Genomic DNA, 19,276 nt, shown 5'->3' with positions numbered 1-19,276 from the left:
GATCGGGAGAGCGGGAGAGCGGAAGATCATCATGTGATGCATGATCTCATCGGGCTGCTACGTGCATGGGAGGGAAGCATCCTGTGGTTCTGGAGTCTAATCTTCACCTGCGAGGGGCAGGAATTGCCCTTTTGTCCCTTTTGTATGGGGACACCTGCAGGTGACCGCTTGGAAGTCCAGGCAGTTCATGGGCGACCCGGGGTGACTCATGGGGGAGCGAGGGGTTGGGGAGAGCGTGGTGCACCCAGAAGGTCGTGAGCCGTAAGACACCACTGCCATGCCTGGCGCTCCTTCTACGGTTCTGCTGGGTTCGCGGGCTCACCCCTACATCACACATTACTTATATCATGACACTCACTTTTTAGAATGTGAAAGAATCATCCACCAGTAGAGGAGCTCACCTCCTCCCCCATGTTTGTGAGTCACTTTTCTGGGCAGCTGCCCAACTGGAACGAAGGAGGCCTCAATATTCGTGACTTCTGTTGAGCTACATTAGCCACTCTTCTCAATGGGTGGGGGTTTGGGGCTCTTAAGAACTTTTTAATGAATTTGTTTCTTCTGGTAATTAGCTGTTCTCTCACAGCCCACGAATGCACTCCAGCATCTAGTTTCAGAATTGTTCTAACCCTACTGGGATCAGGGGCAGATTAAGTGGGACTGATACCATAAGCACAGTCCAACCTTGATGCCCTGGCTGTTCCATTTGTAAGATTCATCATAATTCATTGTACTTGCAGGCCAATGTGACCAGTTTTCACAATGGATATTCACAATATAGCTTTTTTTTAAAAAAAAAAATCATTTATTTAACAGTTTATAGCAAAAAAGCAATTTATTTGCTTATAACTAGGGCTGGGCAGTAGAAAAATGCAATTTCTCATTAATTTATATTTTAAATTGCCATAATTTCATGCGAATGAAAATGTTAAAAACTTATCATTTCAAATGTTTCAAGTTACAACATTTTCCCGAACCTTACGAAATAAAAATGGTGATACAATGTACTGCCAAACATTCTAAAGCTTCCAAAAATCTTAAAGAAAGACTTTCAGAACTGATGCTGTCACCATAGAATGTGCCTCCTATCTGGTATCAGAAATCTGGTATCATTGGATTTTCAAGGCAAGAATCAAATAGAGGTGGTTCATCAATGCCTGCCTCTTCGTAGCAGCCCTGAATTTCCACGATGATCTCCCATTCGAGTTCTAAATAAGGCCAACGCAGCTTAACTTCGCTAATTAATGCACTTTCAATGCACTTTTAAGTTGGATTTTACCGTGTAAAATGGCAAAATCCACTTGTAAACAATCAACAAAATGTATTGAAAGAGTTCTGAAAGTGGATTATTCAGAATGACTCAAAGGGAAGGTCTTGCCAAAGGCCATTATGAAAATCAATGAATTGCTACAGATATTTAGAAGCAGTCAATAGCGGTTTGTTTGAGGATGTAAAGAAACAACTGAGCTATGCTACTAGGCAAGAGACAAAAGGGGCCGAATAAAAATCCTGCTAGTCATTTAATCCCTATGATTTATCATTTTAAAAATTAGAAGCTCCAGACCCTTGCCTGTCTTTACTCACAGAACCCAAGCAGCTTACATAGGACAGTTTCTTATCCCTGCACAAATTAAAGCCAACCCAGTTTAGTTTTCACTTGCATCTTCCAGCAGGGACATAGGTGTAGATTTGTTATGGGGTGGGTTCAGTGATTGAGCAACTGGTTTGTTCATGTATCAAAGACCAAAGTCGTTTATTTACAGTCAGCAACCAGTAGTATAAGATCAAGGTACATCAGTTTCAAGATACCTGTTCAGGTATCCCCCTCACCCTGGTATAGGTAAAATAAAATTGAAATGCTTTTCTAACATACATAATGCACAGCTATGTAGTGATAGGATGTGGTTTGAAAAGAAAATCGAAAGGAAAATGTAAAAATACATTTATTTTAAAAAACTATAAAATCACCCGAGAAGCGAGTTTATCAACTATTTCCATTGAAGAAATGATGATGTCCCTATGAACTGCCATCAGAGCTAGGCCCATCAGTCTTTGCTGGCCGGTTCTGTTCCTTAGGTATGTCCTCAGTCGTTTTAATGATGAGAAAGTCCGTTCAGGCGTTGCAGTTGTTACTGGGATCACCGCAAAAATTCCAAGTAATGTCTTAATATTAGGGAAAAGAAGCTCATTGCATTGGTCATAAGCCTCCAAAACACCCATAGCAGATCCAGTTGTTGCCCACTTCCTTTTCCACAAATCATACTCTGCTTTCAAGGTTTCGGATGTTACATCGTTCAAGTACAAATGTTGTATTCATTGTAAGTGACAGGCTCCGTCATCTATAAAGAAACCTGGAACTAAAATTTGCAAATTTCCTACAATGTTTGCATGAGAGGCAAATCTAGCTTTCAATTCCTCTATAACATGATCCAGAAATGGATAAAAAATATTTATTTTGTAGTACTGTTCTGGGGTACTGGCTGGAACATTGCTTTCACAAGTTTGTTTTGAAACCAGAAGAGGAGCCTTAATTTCTGTAGTGCCAAGTAAGTTCTTCGCTTTCTCGATAATACTGTAAAACACAGCATCGCTAGCATCACTCCTGATAGCCTCCAGGGCTTCTATGATTGTTTTAGCGTGTGTGTATACTTCATTGAGATTTATGCTAACCGTCTGCAGGGCCACATTAAAACTTGATGTGTAACTAAACACCTTGTTCAAAATCAGTAAAGAAATAACAAATTGACAGTTCTCTAGGCTGTGTATAAACTGAAAGGCTTGCGAGTCTCTACCATCATTTCCCAGAGTATACAGTGCTTCTACAATGGCATTAAATATTTCTACGAATCTGCTTACAGCCTTGTGTTTCTCAGTCGGTCCCGTCTCACAAAGAGATACCAATTGAGAATGCACATTTTCTCCGACAGTTCTCTTCAGCACAGTGTTCCCTAAGGAAGATTGTCTAAAAAAATTAATAATATTTTTAACCATTCCTATACAGTTCCTTATCATAGCTACTTCTGACGAATGGGCAAGAACGAAATTGAGACCATGTGCAGCACAATGTATGAAGTGCGCCTTAGGGTACTGCTCGCTTATCAGAGCACGCACACCTTTAAGGTGGCCACTCATTACTGCAGCACCATCGTAGCCCTGACCAACCATCATCTCAAGATCCAAGCCATGAGAAGTCAAGCGTTCCATTATGGTGGTTGCTAATGCCGACGCTGACAAGTCTTCTACAAGAATGAACTCAATGAAGTCCTCACGAACAATGGATTTTTTGCAAGAGCTGTCTAAATAATGTACACACAAAGACAACTGTTGCTGTCTTGAGCTGTCTTGGGTTTCATCCGCCAAAACTGAGAAATAACCTGGTCCTTTATTTTTTATTCTCCTGATTACACTTTCTTGCACTGAGTTACCACATAATTCAACAATTTCGTTTTCAATAGAAGGAGATGTGTACATGAACCTACTATCTGAAGTCTGAGTTTGCAAATGGCTTTTAAGGGCTTCATCTCCAAAGCGGGCTCGATACTGAAGAAGAGCTCTGAAATTGCCATCATTGTGAAGAGGCTCGGTGAGTCCCAGAGGTCCACCTTCGCAGTCACCTCTCAAGGCAATTTCTTGATGACCGCACAGAATAACTGTTTCTACTAAGGCAGTGAGTTTTTTACGATTTTCTGGAGCAATATTTTGATCTTCTGTGCTGATTGCTTCAATTACATTTTGGTTTTTTCCTGACATCACAGAAAAAAACCCTTCAGCTTTTTCAACAGCAAATTGATGGTATTCAGCTTTTTCGTGTTTTTCAAATGTTTCTGTTGCGTGCTTCCAATCTGTGAACGGTTTCTTGACAAGAGCCCCAAGTTGTTGTTGACCAGGACCACCAAAGCCACTTCCACCAAACAGGACACAAACTTTGCAAAGTGCACCTTGTAAATAATCTGTGTAAACTAGCCAATTGTATTGCGCCATCCAATGGCGTTGAAATGACAAGTGTCCATCTGTACTTATAGGAAATTGGTACGTACATGGAGGGATCCAAGGTTCGCTGAGAGCTTTAAACTTCTCTTCGTCATTTTGAGGTGGTTGTTTTAAATACCTAAGAAAATTAAAGTGCATAATATATATATAAACTGCCAGTGTCAATAAATCATATCAAAATACAATTTCATCATTTCATACAAATTATAATGACAAGGTCCATATGTGACTCTAAACTAATGAGTCACATATGGATCTTGTCATTATAATTTGTATGAAATGATGAAATTGTATTTTGATATGATTTATTGACACTGGCACTTTATATATATATTATGCACTTTAATTTTCTTATTATAGTATATTAGAATAAGGTTAACATTAGTGTAAGTGGATTTACATGTGTGCAATAACAATGAAAAATAACTTTGAGTAAATGTTGCTTTGAATTTTTTGTAAATGATGTCTACATACAAATCCAGGTCAGTGTGCCAATTTTGAATTTTTGAGTTGTTCGGTTCTATTGCATTGTGCTTGGCACACTGTTTTCTATTTTGTGTTTTAAATATCTGCCAACATCACAGTCATAGAGTATAGAAGCTTCCGGGTGAACTGGGGAAAAAAAATGAAGGTTATTTATGCTATTTGCAAGCCAGCTCTTTGAAAATGAAATCTAGAGGATACAGTAGTGCTAAGTGCGCACTGCTTTCTATACATCAATCTTAGGTCTAAAGTTTTCAGAATAAAAATCAAGCTAAAGGTATAGGTACTATATAAACTTACTTGCTGGCGGTTGAAAATCCTGTGGCATCGATTGCGAACAGACAGAAGTTGAAGGAGAAGCCAAACTTTCTGGACTGGAAACAGTCGTGCTTGTGTTGCTGCTGTCATGGTCAACTTCACATTTGGGCTTTTTGTTAAAAAGATTTAAAACTGATTTTTGCACATCACGCTTCATTTTGAAACTTGACTTCCCTGGCCTCACCTCCAGTCTCTGGGGAAGAATAAGAAAAAGAGTTGGATTTATATCCACACTTTGTCTCCTGCAAGGAGACTCAAAAGGGCTTACAAACTTCTTTCCCTTCCGCCCTCACAACTAACACCCTGTGAGGTAGGTGGGGCTGAGAGAACTCAGAAGAACTGTGACTAGCCCAAGTTCACCCAGCTGGTGTGTGTTGGAGTGTACAGGCTAATCTGAATTCCCCAGATAAGCCTCCACAGCTCAGGCAGCAGGGCGGGGAGTGGGTGGCAAACACTAAGTGCTTGAGCTAGTCTGGCAAAGGGGACCTTTTCCCTGGATACCCCTTGCCCGCTTCCCTCTCTTCCTTGATTGTATTTTAAATGCTAGCCCGGGTATCCTCATTGCAGCTTCGTGACTGTTTCTCCCCTTCCTTTTATCCCGTGGCTTCTGCCTGTCCTTCACACCATTCTCCCTCCTCCAGGCCTTACCCCGCTCTCCTTCAGCTGGCCCGGCTCAGCTTGGCCTCCAGCTGAGCCAGCTCGGCTTCCCAGCTGGCACTGCCCCTGCAAACACACCAGAGGCTCCATCGGGCATGCTTGCAGGGGCAGTGCCAACTGGGAAGCCATTGGGCGGCAAGGCAAGGGCTTCCCTGCTGGGCTGGCTCCAGATTCCTGGCTGCCCCCCCCCCCCCGGTGAGTGCGCCAGAAGCTCCGTCGGGTGGAGAGGCAATAATGACATGGGTGGGGCCAAGGGCGTCAGAAGGCGATGAGGCAGCAGGAAGTTCTGCTGCCTTGCTGTCTTCCTGGTCACATGGAGGCAGGAAGCAGAGCTGTCTTCCTGGTCATGTGCCCCCCATGTGACCAGATGGCATGCGCCCTAGGGACATGGGGTACCCCATGTCACCAGGCAGATACTTTTAGGTGGAGTCTCCTTCTCGGGCGGTTTTTAAAAAGAGGCAGGGGGTTGGACTTGATGGTCCTTGTGGTCTCTCCCATGATTCCATGACTGACCCAAGGTCACCCAGAAGAATGGAGACTCAGACCTAGCTGGACACTCTAACCACTACACCACACTAGCTCTTAGTCTGAAAGTTGTCACTGGACAGAAGGGAGTAGCCAGGGTGGCTGAAAGTGAGGCTACATTTCAAATAAATTCCCAGCCCCCTCCCTCCCCCCATCGGTTCCAGTAGATAGAGGTTAAGGTGAAATAAGGGCTGGGGCAGAAGCCTGTAACCAATTTCACCTTTCCTGTGCGTGCTCCAACCTAAGGCTGCCAGACCATCAGTGAGATGCATTTTCACGTGCACGTTTCACGTGTTCAGGAACTGACTCCAAATACTGCAAACATTCGTTCTTTTCTGGACGCGTCCTTACAAGTGCACTGGATTAACCGATGCTACAGGTTTTTAGAAAGCACAAACAACAACCCATATTATCGAGCATTAGCTTACCCAAAACCTGTGGCTCCTGCTTCTTCCAGCACTTCAGAAGGCAGCTGTGCAAATGAGTGCATACAAGAACTCCCTTTCCCGCCGTTGAAAAGATTTGCAGAGCAGGAAGGGAAACGAAACCAAGGCGGAGAAGGACCTGGAGGCGGAGACATGCAAAGGCCAGCCTCTCATCGGGCAGGCGGCAAAGGGGCGCGGCATTCACCGCACAGGCTGCTGGGCTGCTCCGTATCGGCCTTTCAAGAACCGCACCAGCCCGCCGGGGACTTTTTCTCCAGGACGAGTGTAAGGTGGGTGGGCGCGTTAGCGCATGAGGGCTTTCCAACACGCGGGAGGGCGGTCGTGGGAACGCGCCTCTGGCAACCCTTCCTCCTCTTTGCAGGTTGCCTGCCCCACGTGTAGGTTCCCGAGGAAATGGAGGCGGTGGGACTTGTGCTCCAGACGAGCAGGCTTGCATCCAGCAGGGTTGCACGGATGCTGGTCGGGGTTGGCACTGCTCGGGGTTGGGCCCGGGAGGCGGAATGGCGCAGACAGCGGCCTGCATCCGCAGGACGGTTGCTTTTGAAAAAAACGCCGGGGTTGGCCTGCAAGGGGCCTTCTAGGGGCCGAGCAGGTCGGCAAAATACTACTAGCTGGTGGAGTTAAGTCAAGGAGGTGGGCATGGTCTTTCCACCACAGAGGAAGCTTAACCTCTCCCTATTTGCTCCCACGTGTTACAGGGGCATGCATCTAGCATATCCGGGGTGGAGCATAGGGAAAACGTGTTAAGGCCAGATATCATAGCCTGCCCTTTTTTTCCGACTGGGTAGAAATGAATGAGTGAAAGAGAACAGTGCAGATTTGGGGGGAAATGTTCAACTTCAGACTTTTGATTCTTTTGTGTAGCGATTTTAAGACTTTCTTCAGTCATCCAGCAAGGCTCTTGGGTACAGAAATGTGTATTTTTCCTTGATACTATGTCTAATTCCTATCCAAAGTTCTTCTGGTTCACATTGATCTCAATTTAGTAATACTGAAAGTCAAATTAGCAGGTCTTATGGAAGACAACACTAAAATTCGAAGAGCTCTTCTTTAAACTCTTCTTTAAACGTTCTTTAAACTCTTCACGAACGTTGTTTTTTTTTTCTTCAGTGTTACATTAATTGTTGATATTAACCGTTCAAGGTCTGAATCATGATCGGCTCTTGGACTTGTTTTAGCAAAGAGAACAGAGTATAGTTGAACAATTTAAATCGTCAATAATGGCAAATACTGTTCTGATTATAGGTGGGGGAAATGGCTGAAAACGAGGACCACGAAAATATGTCTGATTTGGAAAACAAGGTCTGCCAGCAAATTGAGGTATAGCTTCTTCATTCACAAGTGTTTAATGTTTCACCATTATAGAATACCTAGGGTAGGATCCAATTGCTTCTCCTGGGAGTGGGGGGAGGCATTTCTGAGCACGGGGGGCGGGGGCTGTATTGCTCCACATTTCCTCGGCAAATCCCGTCCCCCAAAAACCAGCAGGAAGGAGGAGATTGAGAAGGATCTGTTCAATGAAGGGTTCAGATGTTACCTACTTTACACAGTTGATACAGGTCCCTTTTGAGTAGTTAAATACAACATGTACTTGGGGTACACATTAACATTTCTTGTAGCAATAGAATTGAAACCTATTCAGTGGGAAGAGAACTGTCATTTTATCTACTAGATTTTTTTCTGCTGGACTTTCAACTCTTGGAGTTGGAATCCATACATTTTACCTACATACCTGCCAAGTCTCAGTTTTCATTATAATTAAGGCCCCTTTCACACACACAAAATAATGCGTTTTCAAACCACTTTCACAACTGTTTGCAAGTGGATTTTGCCATTTTGCACAGCTTCAAAGAGCACTGAAAGCAGTTTGAAAGTGCATTATTCTGCATGTGCGGATTGAGCCTAAGAGATACTCACCATGCAGAATTCTTAATGCTGGATATTCTTTTGTGCAAACAAGTACAGATAAAAATGCAAGAATATTTTTTTAGCTGCTTGACAAAGAACAAACTATTTGATAACTGAGGCAGCAGTCTCTTTGCTCAATGTTAACATGTGTACTGTTTTGACTGATTTTGCAGTACTATTTTGGTGATTACAACTTACCACGAGACAAATTTCTGCAAGAGAAGATAAAGCTAGATGAAGGCTGGGTGCCTCTAGAAATAATAATCAAATTTAACAGGTAAATTTTACACATGGGTGACCATGGCATTGTGGCAGATATTTGAAAAGTATTACTAAGGACTTCATTTCTGGGGAGTCCTGCCCAAGTGTGGAGTATGGATGGCTGTCATGGTCATGGGGAGTGGTCTCTTCCCTCAGGGGCAGCTCCATCCCAAATGTTGCAAGACTGAATATAGATCGCAGACCGGTGTGTGTGTGTGTGTGTGCGTGTGTGCGTGCGTGTGTGTGTGTGTGTTTTTTTCCCCAATATGAATCCCTGACAGCCTGGACTCTCACCCAAGTCCCAATCACACAGGAAAGAACCACCCTCCCTTCAATGGGCACAAGATGTCACAGGCTCAGAGAATGAGCCTGCGGTTTTTCCATCATCCACTACAAAACGCACCAAAACAATTCAGCCCCTTATGGACAGATTCGAAGGAGGACGAACGTTTCTCCATGCAGGAGTTTTGTTTCCGCTAAGAGCCCTTCCTCCCAATGTCTCAGCAAGGCTGCCCTCGATGCAGGGGATGCAGGGCATCTGTCATTGCTGCGCCTGCAACCTCTGAGAAGGAGGAGAGTGAATGGTCAGGAGAGGAAGGAAAGAGTCTGGCAAGAAGTCCCTTCGTCTGTTCAAGCTGAGCATTTTACCAGATGGTTTAAGAAGCTAATTGCTACGCTTAACAAGCACTTCTTCCTCAACTACATTAGCAGTTCGGAAGGAGAGGGAATGTGGCTCAGTGGGGGAATGCTTGCTTTGTATGCAGAAACTCCCAGGTTTGATCCTGGGCAGCTTTACTTGATGCAGCATATTGTAACCGTTCATTGACTAGTGCTTTTCTAGATACGTAAGGTAACGGCCCCTTCCGCAGATGCAGAATAATACACTTTTAGAGCACTCTGCAGCTGGATTTTTCTGTGCAGAATAGCAAAATCCACTTGCAAACAATTGTGAATGTGGATTGAAAGTGCATTATTCTGCATGTGTGGACGAGGCCTATGATATGCAAAAGGGAAATCCTCAAAGCCAGGCCGTTTAAACAGCCAGCTCATCCCATTCTGGGCTGCCCAGTGCCCGAGCACGTGGACGGCTGATCAAAGCAGAATAGGCTTCTCCAGGGTGTACTGTCTTATCAGGCATTTCCTTAAAAGGACTCCTATTCTGACAACTAAGGCCAGAAAAAATTATTAGCTCAGTTGGTAGACAGTGTCCTTGGGAACCAATTGGATCATAAAAAATGAGGAAGAGGAGGAGTTTGGATTTATATCCCCCCTTTCTCTCCTGTAGGAGACTGAACGGGGCTTACAATCTCCTTTCCCTTCCCCCCCTCACAACAAACACCCTGTGAGGTGGGTGGGGCTGAGAGAGCTCTGAAAAGCTGTGACTCGCCCAAGGTCACCCAGCTGGCGTGTGTGGGAGTGTACAGGCTAATCTGAATTCCCCAGATAAGCCTGCACAGCTGAAGCGGCAGAGCAGGGAATCAAACCCGGTTCCTCCGGATTAGAATGCACCTGCTCTTAACCACTACCCCACTGCTGCCAGTGCATGAGGCCATAAAAATCCCCTGTAGTTCTATCTACCTTTGCCAGTGTGGCAGTGGCATGGATTGATGGTCTTTTACATGAACCTGTGCTAGATTCTAGGGGAGGGCTTGTGGCTGAGTGGAAGAGCCTCTGATTTGGTGCATCTGATCCCAGGTTCTATCCCTCTTTCATTGTGTCTTCTGCTCAACAACTTTTTCTAAATAAATCCAAGAAAAAGAACAAGTTCCTGTATTTTTTACATGTATGATATTATTTCCCTTCACCCCGTGATTGTTCTTTTTTCAGTTTTTGTTCTTAGATAAATTGCCAAATGTCTTCCAGATTTAGTTGCCTGTTCAAAATGTCTGTTGTATGAATCTCAGTTTCTTTCCGCCATTTCAGTCATATCTAATTTATTCCTTAATTGCTTAAACTCTTTTGAAATTGATTTATCTAGACCAGTGTTTCCCAACCTTTTCGAAGTCAGGGTACCCTTGACCTCACTCTTCATATCTCACGGTACCCCTGCCGCCACTCTCCACCTTCCCCTCCCATGGTCCTGCTTGCCACACACCCCACCTCCCAGGGTGAAGGGTAGCACTGGGGGTGGTGGTGGCTGCTGACCTTGTGGCAGGCCCTGCCCCATGGGCCAGCTCCATGTCCTTGCTGGCGCCGGTGGGAGACACCACAAAAATGAGGGGGGTGGGGCAGTAGTGTTGCCGCGGTACCCCTGGGACATGCTCACGGCACCCCAGGGTACCACGGTACCCTGGTTGAGAATGGCTGATCTAGACAAATGTTATGCTGTTCCTCCAACAGGAATGTGTGTTGTCTGTAATGTTTATTCATATTGTATTTGGAGAATGATTTAATGTTAATTTTTTTCAAAAAATGAAACCTTGACTACTTTGTTTTGCAATCTCAGGTTAAATCGCCTGACAAAAGACTTTGATGCAATAGTGGGAGCATTAAGAAAATCAAAGGCAGGTCTTATGGAAGTGAGTGAAGACAACACTAAAATCCGAAGATCGCCAACTAAGCCTGTACCGGAAATCACTGAAAAATATAAAAGTGCAGTTAACAGCAGATCTGTGTATATTGTAAGTGCAAATGATACTCTTCTTCACTGTGGTTCAGGCGTGATATTCAGGGATCTTTTTTGTGCTGAGGAACCCTGTACTTTGCAAAGGATTGTAGGGAGTGTTTTAGGTCATGCAATCAGTTAGACCAGTGGTTCCCAAACTTATTTGGCCTATCGCCCCCTTTCCAGAAAAAATATTACTTAAGCGCCCCCTGGAAATTAATTTTTTAAAATTTTAATAGCAATTAAACAGAAAGATATATGTATTAATGTTTCTATTTGTGGCCATCGCCGGCCCCCTGGATCGCTGCAGCACCCACCAGGGGGCGGTGGCGCCCACTTTGGGAATCACTGAGTTAGAGTGAAGTCATACTCATTGGTCTGTATTCTTGGACTGGAGGATAACCAGAATTCCCACAGAATATTGCCCAGTGCATTGTAGGAGAGGTCCAGTGAAGAAGAAGATGGTTTTGGATTTATACCCCAACCTTTCTCCTGTGAGGAGTCTCAAGGTGGCTTACAAATTCCTTCCCTTTCTCTCCCCACAATGGACGTCTTGTGGGGTAGGAGGGACTGAGAGTTCTGAGAGAACTGTGATTAGCTCAAGGTCATCCAGCAGGCTTCATATGTAGGAGCAGTGAAACAAATCTAGTTCTCCAGATAAGAGTCCGCCAATCATGTGGAGGAATGGGGAATAAAACTCAATTCTACTGATCAGAATCCACCACTCTTAACCACTACAGCCAGTGATTCCCAAAGTGGGCGCCACTGCCCCCTGGTGGGTGCTGCAGCGATCCAGGGGGGCGGTGATGGCCACAGGTGCATATATCTTTCTGTTTAATTGCTATTAAAAATTTTAAAAAATTAATTTCCATGGGGCGCTAAGTAATATTTTTTCTGGAAAGGGGGCGGTAGGCCAAATAAGTTTGGGAACCACTGACTACACCATGCTGACTGTAATTCAGAAAAGAGGTATGTTAAATTCCCAAGAAAACCCCAGAAACACATTGTGAAGGTAATAGGTTCACATTTATCGCATACTTTAATGTCCAAGAAGTCTTTAAAATTGAGCTTTTATACTTTGTTATGCAGCTTGAAAATATGATTTACTTGTTTTTTGCCAACTTGTCATATTTTTACACTCCTTCTGTTGGTCACATGGAGACATATGGAACTGTCCTGTCCTCTTGCCCTGGTGCTTCTAGTGTCCACAGACTTGAGATCAGAGATTTTGAGCATGTCACATTGCAACAGATAAATTCTGTCCCCGTGAAGCATGGCCAGCGTGGTGTATTGGTTAAGAGCCAGTGCACGCTAATCTGGAGAACCAGGTTTGATTCCCTGCTCTGCCACTTGAGCTGTGGAGGCTTATCTGGTGAACCAGATTAGCTTGTGCATTCCAGCACATGCCATCTTGGTGACCTTGGACTAGTCACAGTTCTTTGGACCTCTCTCAGCCCCACCCACCTCACAGGGTGTTTGCTGTGGGGGGGGGGGGGAAGGAGATTGTAAGCCCCTTCCTCCTTACAGGAGAGAAAGGGGAGATATAAATCCAAATTATTATTCTTTTGACATACAGAAAAACACGTATTCCATTAACAAGGCAGTTCTATTGTTGGCTGCGGTAGGACTAAACTAGGTATAAAATTACCTTCAATTAGACAGTAGCCTTCTTTAAAGCTTTTTGGTATGTATTGTGTTGGGGGGGGGGGTGAGTGCATGTGTGTTTGAAAACTCTGTAACTTTCCCAAACCTCATTTTGCAGAAAGGTTTTCCATTGGATGCAACTCTTGATGATATCAAGGAATGGCTAGAAAATAAAGGCAAAGTAGAAAGCATTCAGATGAGGAAAACATTTCAGAAATCCTTTAAGGTAATTTATTTTACACAGAATTATGCCAGCTTTGAGTGAGAATATCCCGCTGCTCTAATTTAATTCTCTTCGATTCATTCAGGGTTCGATATTTGCAGTCTTTGATACTGTTGAATCTGCAAAGCAGTTTGTGGAGATTCCAGGTCAGAAGTACAACGACACAGAACTAATTGTGCTCTTCAGGTAAGCACAACTTAAAACAATGCGCTTAGTGCTCTAGCATGGACTTGCGTTGTCTTGAAACTCCTGACTGAAGAAGGCAACCTCTATGGGGGTGTTTAGATGGACTCTACTAGGTTTAAATTCTTTGAATTTGCTATACATTTCTGGGCGATGTGATAACTCTGGTGTTCTTGCTTGAGTCCAGAATGTATAGATTTATTCCTTTACAACCAAAACCAGGCTGAAAGGCAGAGAGGATGGTCCAAATTTGTTCAGTTAGGTTTATTACAGAGTGGAGATTGTGAATGTGGCTCAAAAGTTCTGCCTACTTCATTGCTGTCATCTTTGTATCTCCTCCCATACCCAAGAAAGCTTCTTGAACTCTGACAAAGGAAACCTGCTGTCAAACTGTAATAGACTTGCTGTGTCCATTATAGGAACGGTGCCATTGGACTCTTTTCAGTCCCATGGAAACAAATTTAATATTCTTTCTGCTTCCTGTCTTCTTCAACTTGGTCTCTCAGTCAATCCTTTAGAGCAGGGGTGTCTAACTCTGGCACTTCAGATGTTCATGGACTACAATTCCCATCAGCCCCTGCTGGCATGATCAATTGGCCATGCCTGCAGGGGCTGATTGGAATGAACACCTGAAGCGCCAGAGTTGGACACCCCTGCTTTAGCGTAATTGCTGCCTGAGAAATTAAGGTTCTGTGCATGGGAAGTAGAGCACAGTTATGCATTAGGATATCCAGGTGGCATTTTTAATAAGGACTGGCTGTCAACACCAGCTAGTCGCATTGATTAGCAGTAGTAAATTTGAGGATTTGGTTTGTGGTTCAGCTACTTGAAAACAGACAAACGTCTAAGATTGTTCTTTCTCTTTCCCTTCTCCTGCATATATAATAACAGCTTCCAAACTGGTTTCTAATCAGAACATATTTTGTGCAGGGATGATTACTTTACAAAGAAGCAAGAGGAGAGAAAACGGAACAGGCTGGAGAAAAAAGCAAAGGCCAAACAGTAAGCCATCACTTTGGATGCTGAAAGAACATCTCTGTCTGTTTGGCTGTGAATCTGCCGGAAGGTTGCTTAACTGACTTTTGCAATCTCTTTGTAACAGGGATAAGGAAGAACAAAAGAAGCAAGCTGAAGCTGCTGAAATGGTACCTAGCCCTTGACTTGATAAACTGAAGCTGTTACCACAGTATTTCTGTGGGTGTTTGTTTTTGTTTTTGCCTAGGCGTTTAGCAGGGCTTTTACACAAGGAACACTTGTAATGGCATACTAGCGTGCAATTGGAATTCACATGTGTAGCACATGTTACTGCAATGTACCTCAGGCATTTTCTTGTGTGTGCGCACGTGCTTTAGAGTTGCTTAGAGTTCTGTTCCATTATAATTAAAAGTCTGCATAGAGCAGAAGAAATGCTCAGATGTACAAATGCAAAAAATTTGCATGTTCAAGCTGTGTAATTTTTTTTCCTTTGGAAGGGCACATTTTTGTTTGCCTCTTGTAGAAAAATCCTGTCAGTGGAGGTAGGCGATTGTCAACAATTCCCCCCTCTTAACTGCAGGCCTCCAGCTTTGTCTCTATACTGTTTCTGGGGGTCCCCTGGAGCATTTTGGGCTGATGGGGGATAGGTCGACTGCACCCAAGTGAACACCAGTTGATCCTTATGGACTTGCTGCTCAGACTGGCATGTTCTATTTTCACTAGAACTCTTGAACTAAGGAATTTGGACCTATTGCCACTGCTAGTAATTTGAAGATATTCAGGAATAAATATGCTCAAAGAGTTAAGTAGGTCGTTGGGATCCGGTGCTATCTACAGACATCTGTGTCATGGCTGAATCCTAGAATATATAGATCAAAGTGCTCCTCATCCGATAAGAGTTCTGTGATGAAGCATTTCCTTGCAATCAGGAATTGCAGCATGGGGGGGGGGGGCTTCCCAATGAAACTGTCATTTCCAGGCAAGCTGAAACCTCTGCCTGTGGCCGCCCCCCATTTAAAATAAATTAATCATTTGATATCTAATGTATTAGAGCTTTTTATCTGAAGTTTATTAGGACATTATGTAGTACTTGAAGGAGTTTTGTAAAAAGTGGTTCTGATTTTAGAAGAGAAAGAAGGGTTTAGATTTATACCCCACTTTTCTCTCAAGGTGGCTTACGAGCTCCTTTCCCTTCCTCTCCCCACAACACACACCTTGTGAGGTAGGTGGGGTTGAAAGTGTTCCAAAGAACTGTGACTAGCCCAGGGTCACCCATCAGGAATGTGTAGGTGTGGGGAAACAAATCTGGTTCACTAGATAAGACTCTGCTGCTTATGTGTAGGGGGGTGGGAATCAAACCTGTTTCTCCAGATTAGAGTCTACCTGCTCTTAACCACTACATCCCTCTGGCTGTCTGGTTCTGTTAGTTCATATTACTTAAAAGGCTGTTTTAGCAAATCACCATACAGAGCAAATAACAGAACCAAGAGTGAATTCTCAGTAATTAAATATTAAGGCAAGTATGACAGATCAGGTTCGAGCCCCCCTCCCTCCAAGTGTTTGATTTAAAAGACAGTCTGCTTGTTACACAGGGTGGTCCTATTATCCTGTGGTGTGGTGATGAATGCTATCAGCAACTTATATCCTGTGCAGCTGGAGAAATTGTCAGTCTTGGATTTGGAAGGCTATACTAAATTTTAAGTTTAAACTAAACATTCGTGTGCTCTTATGGAATTCCAAAGCCAACTGGTTTCTGTGTTAGATTCACTCTGCCTTATGGCATTAGTGGAGCACTTATAAAAAACTGAACCCCTTTAAGCCACACTGGTCAGAAGTACATGGTCTAATCTTATACTATTTAAGCAGTTAATACTGCAGTATTGTTATATCTAGTGAACAGGAACTAATGAACTGATGAAAGGGTCTCATCTGTCATTACATTGTCCAGCTGTAACATTTTTATTTCATCCTGTTATCCAAGAAGACCTTTGGTCTACATTTCTCCTCTCCCTTTTATCTCACAATAACCCTGTAAGGCAGGTTAGGTTTAGAAACAGTGTGACTCCAGTTTACCCAGTGAGCGCCATGGGAGAAGGGAATTTGAACACGAGTCTCAAAATCTTCATCCATCAGGCAGATCCCTATATTAACTTTGTACTTTGTTTCAGATAGGCCCCTTCTGCACATGCAGAATAATGCACATTCAATCCACTTTGCAGCTGGATTTTACTGTGCAGAATAGCAGAATTCACTTGCAAACAATTGTGAAAGAGGATTGAAAGTGCATTATTCTGCATGTGCGGAAGGGGCCATAGTCTTTAACTAGCTATACTCTCGCTGTTTGCCAAAAGAGTGTAAAACTGGATTTCAACACAGTAATCTTCAAGGATATAAACATCTTGTCTCATCTAACAAGAGTTATCTTCTTTTCTTCTCTTGCTTTTTAAATAATTACAAAAAAAGAAATCCCTGGAAGAAATGCAGGGATGCTTGCTGAAATTCTCTGGAGACCTTGAAGATCAGACATCCCGAGAAGATCTCCATGAAGTTTTCTTTGGCCATGGTGAAATTAAATGGATAGACTTTGTCAGAGGTGCAAAAGAGGTTAGAGATGGGTTACTTGCTATAACTGAAAATGGTGCTGTATTTCTGCTTTGGCAGCAGACTGCTTTGATATGTATACATATGTCTTAAACTTTCTAAATTGGTGCTTAACTGCTATCATAAAATCATAGAGTTGGAAGAGACCCCAAGGGCCAACAAGTCCAACCCTTCAATGCAGGAACACCCAATCAAACACTCCTGTCAGATGGCCATCCAGCCTCTCTTAAAAAACCTCCACAGAAGGAGATTCCACCACACTCCGAGGTAGTGCATTCCACTGTTGGAACAGCCCTTACTGTCTGGAAGTTTTTCCTGATGTTTACATGGAATTGCTTTCCCTTCACCTTGAACTTATTACTCCTGTTCCTAGTCTCTAAAAGTGTTAGCAATTCACAGACAAATTGTTTGGGGGTTTTTTCCCTTAGCAAGTCAATTGCAATACACAGGGCTTAAAGAAATGTCCTTGTGGCCTCCCAGTGAAAACCTTGGACTGTTGTTTAAAAATACATAGCCTGCTTGTCAGTTGCACACTCGCAATGGAAATGTGTGCAGTTATTCCAGATGAAGATTGCCGAATTTAATGAGCTCACACTAGAGTAATTCTACACAGAAGTGCCCCATCATGGGAAAACCCATTAAAGCCATCAGTGGAAGAAAAGAGATGAACAGAAACACATAAACAACTGAGGTTGGCCAATAGGGACATAGTTTCCTACCTTTTGCTCAAGTTAAAAAGCCTCTTGCAAGAAGATGCCCTTTCCTTGCCTACTGAAGTGGGTATTACATGGGTCTCAGGGAAGGGCATATTGATGCCTCAGTACATCCACCAAGAAAGTGTGTGTCTTCTTGGGACACTGAACAACTGTTTTCCATTGCTCTGCATGCATTTATGCTAAGAAGGGCTAGATTCAAGTCAGGTAGGCTCTCGTAAATCCTGGTCCTATATCATTTAGAGAGCAGTCCCATGTAGAGGGACTCCATTCTAATCCCATTGATTCCAGCAGACTTAGGTTCAGGGATGTTACCTGCCAGAGGGACATGTAGGGTCACATGCGCCACCCATTTAATCATGGGGGGGGGGGGCAAAATCACCCCCGCACATGATCAAACTGTGGTCAAGGAGCCTACACATGTCCGAAGCCCATAAGAAGGAGTGGGGGTGCAAAAATAAGGTTGCCCCAGGAGCCATTTTTTTCCAGTATGCCTCTGCTTAGGCCACTTCCACACATGCCAAATAATCTATTTTCAATCCACTTTCACAATTGATTTTGCTATTCTTCACAGTTGCAAAGTGGATTGAAAGTGCATTCTGCATGTGCGGAAGGGGCCTAAGACGATATAAGATTGTCTATTAAAGCTCTAGTGGTTAAAATGAAAACTTTAACTCAAACCCAGAAACAAAGTAGAAGCACCAGTGGTTTAGATCCTGCAGAAAAGAAAGATGGCAATGATTTTTTAACCCAATTCTCTCATTGCTGCAAGCGTTTTGTACTGTTGTATATTTTGTCTGCTAGGCTTTTCTGTCCTTCAGAGAACGTTTTATGGGACCCACAGCAGGGTGCTGGAGAAAAAGAGCTACTCCACCAACATCCTTCCACAACCTTTTCTGCTACATCAGAGTCAGAAGTAATATGATCACAGTGGTTTGTGCCTGCAGATGGGGCAGCCTCTTCCTGGACCAGTGGTAGTCAGAGAATTGCTTAAGGTTAACCCCACCTACGGGGCATTGCAGTAGTTCAGCCTGGGGGGTCACCAAGGCGTGTGAAACTGTTCATTGAACTCTGCCTTGTTCTCAATTAGAGTTTCAAACCCAGTGTGAGGTAAAATTTACTAGAAAGTTAAAACTCTTAAAAATCCCCGCACAGGTGATGTTTCACAGAACATAGATAACATCGGATTCTTGAGGGCCCAGGTGGCAGCAGGTAGTCCATGGGGTCTAATCTGAAGTATGGATAGCTGCTTCCATACTATAGTCTGTCTCAGAAAAATACATTAGTAGAGTTGTATGTTCTTCTGCCACAGAACTTAACATGCCGGATCTTCTTTGTTGTAGAATGCTTCGCCTGGGTCCCTGTGCCTACCTAGCCCCCCTCCCTCTCATATGTTTGCAAGCAAAAATTCATTTTGGCATTCAGTTTATAAATGTTCTTGAATCAAAGTACCATGTTCAACAATGCACAAAGTAATGGTTTTGACAAAGGCAACACATAAAAATGAAAGATAATTCTCATATTTGTCCAGAACTACATTCTAATATGGAAGCATACAGTTTTCTCGATCGCTGCACCTCAACTGACCATACTAACATCTTTTTTTCTGAGAGAATATAATTGATTACAGTAGTCAAGTCCCTTCTCTAACTAGCACTAAAGGAGAAAGAATGAGGTGCCACTTCCTTCAGGCAGCGCCCCCTTCTCTTGAACACATGAAGATGCCCTACATTGAATTGGACTGCTG

General features: G+C 43.4%; 2 protein-coding genes across 6 annotated transcripts in view; one reads left to right on the top strand and one right to left on the bottom strand.

Annotated features, from left to right (window-relative positions):
* Positions 1–2,182: 2,182 nt before the first annotated feature.
* Positions 2,183–7,033, bottom strand: LOC125426036 (zinc finger MYM-type protein 1-like). 2 transcript variants are annotated; one of them, XM_048484095.1, is made up of 3 exons: positions 6,399–7,033; positions 4,771–4,981; positions 2,183–4,105 (listed from the first exon to the last, which is right to left on the bottom strand). In XM_048484095.1, exon 3 carries the CDS (start codon positions 3,976–3,978, stop codon positions 2,311–2,313), a length of 1,668 nt encoding a protein of 555 aa, XP_048340052.1. In that variant the 5' UTR covers positions 3,979–4,105; positions 4,771–4,981; positions 6,399–7,033; the 3' UTR covers positions 2,183–2,310. The 2 variants fall into 2 exon arrangements, 1 of the variants encoding a protein (XP_048340052.1); XR_007243489.1 differs by lacking the exon at positions 2,183–4,105 and adding an exon at positions 4,432–4,599 and having other exon boundaries at positions 6,399–7,022.
* The window catches only part of SSB (small RNA binding exonuclease protection factor La), a 16,689-nt gene continuing 3,977 nt past the window's right edge, over positions 6,565–19,276 (top strand). Inside the window, exons 1-9 of one of the 4 annotated variants that reach the window (XM_048484097.1) lie at positions 6,565–6,685; positions 7,662–7,736; positions 8,498–8,601; positions 11,032–11,206; positions 12,953–13,060; positions 13,143–13,243; positions 14,171–14,242; positions 14,343–14,385; positions 16,679–16,819. In XM_048484097.1, coding sequence (XP_048340054.1) covers positions 7,671–7,736; positions 8,498–8,601; positions 11,032–11,206; positions 12,953–13,060; positions 13,143–13,243; positions 14,171–14,242; positions 14,343–14,385; positions 16,679–16,819 — 810 coding nt within the window. In that variant the 5' untranslated portion in view covers positions 6,565–6,685; positions 7,662–7,670. Of the gene's footprint in view, positions 6,686–6,774; positions 6,794–7,299; positions 7,322–7,661; positions 7,737–8,497; positions 8,602–11,031; positions 11,207–12,952; positions 13,061–13,142; positions 13,244–14,170; positions 14,243–14,342; positions 14,386–16,678; positions 16,820–19,276 lie in introns of those variants that run through there. The other 3 variants (XM_048484096.1, XM_048484098.1, XM_048484099.1) reach the window with 3 other exon arrangements.

Source organism: Sphaerodactylus townsendi, linkage group LG02 (assembly GCF_021028975.2).
Source record: "Sphaerodactylus townsendi isolate TG3544 linkage group LG02, MPM_Stown_v2.3, whole genome shotgun sequence".
NCBI lineage: Eukaryota > Metazoa > Chordata > Lepidosauria > Squamata > Sphaerodactylidae > Sphaerodactylus > Sphaerodactylus townsendi.
The sequence above is the reverse complement of the archived record's forward strand: the minus strand, read 5'-3'. Positions and strand labels throughout refer to the sequence as shown.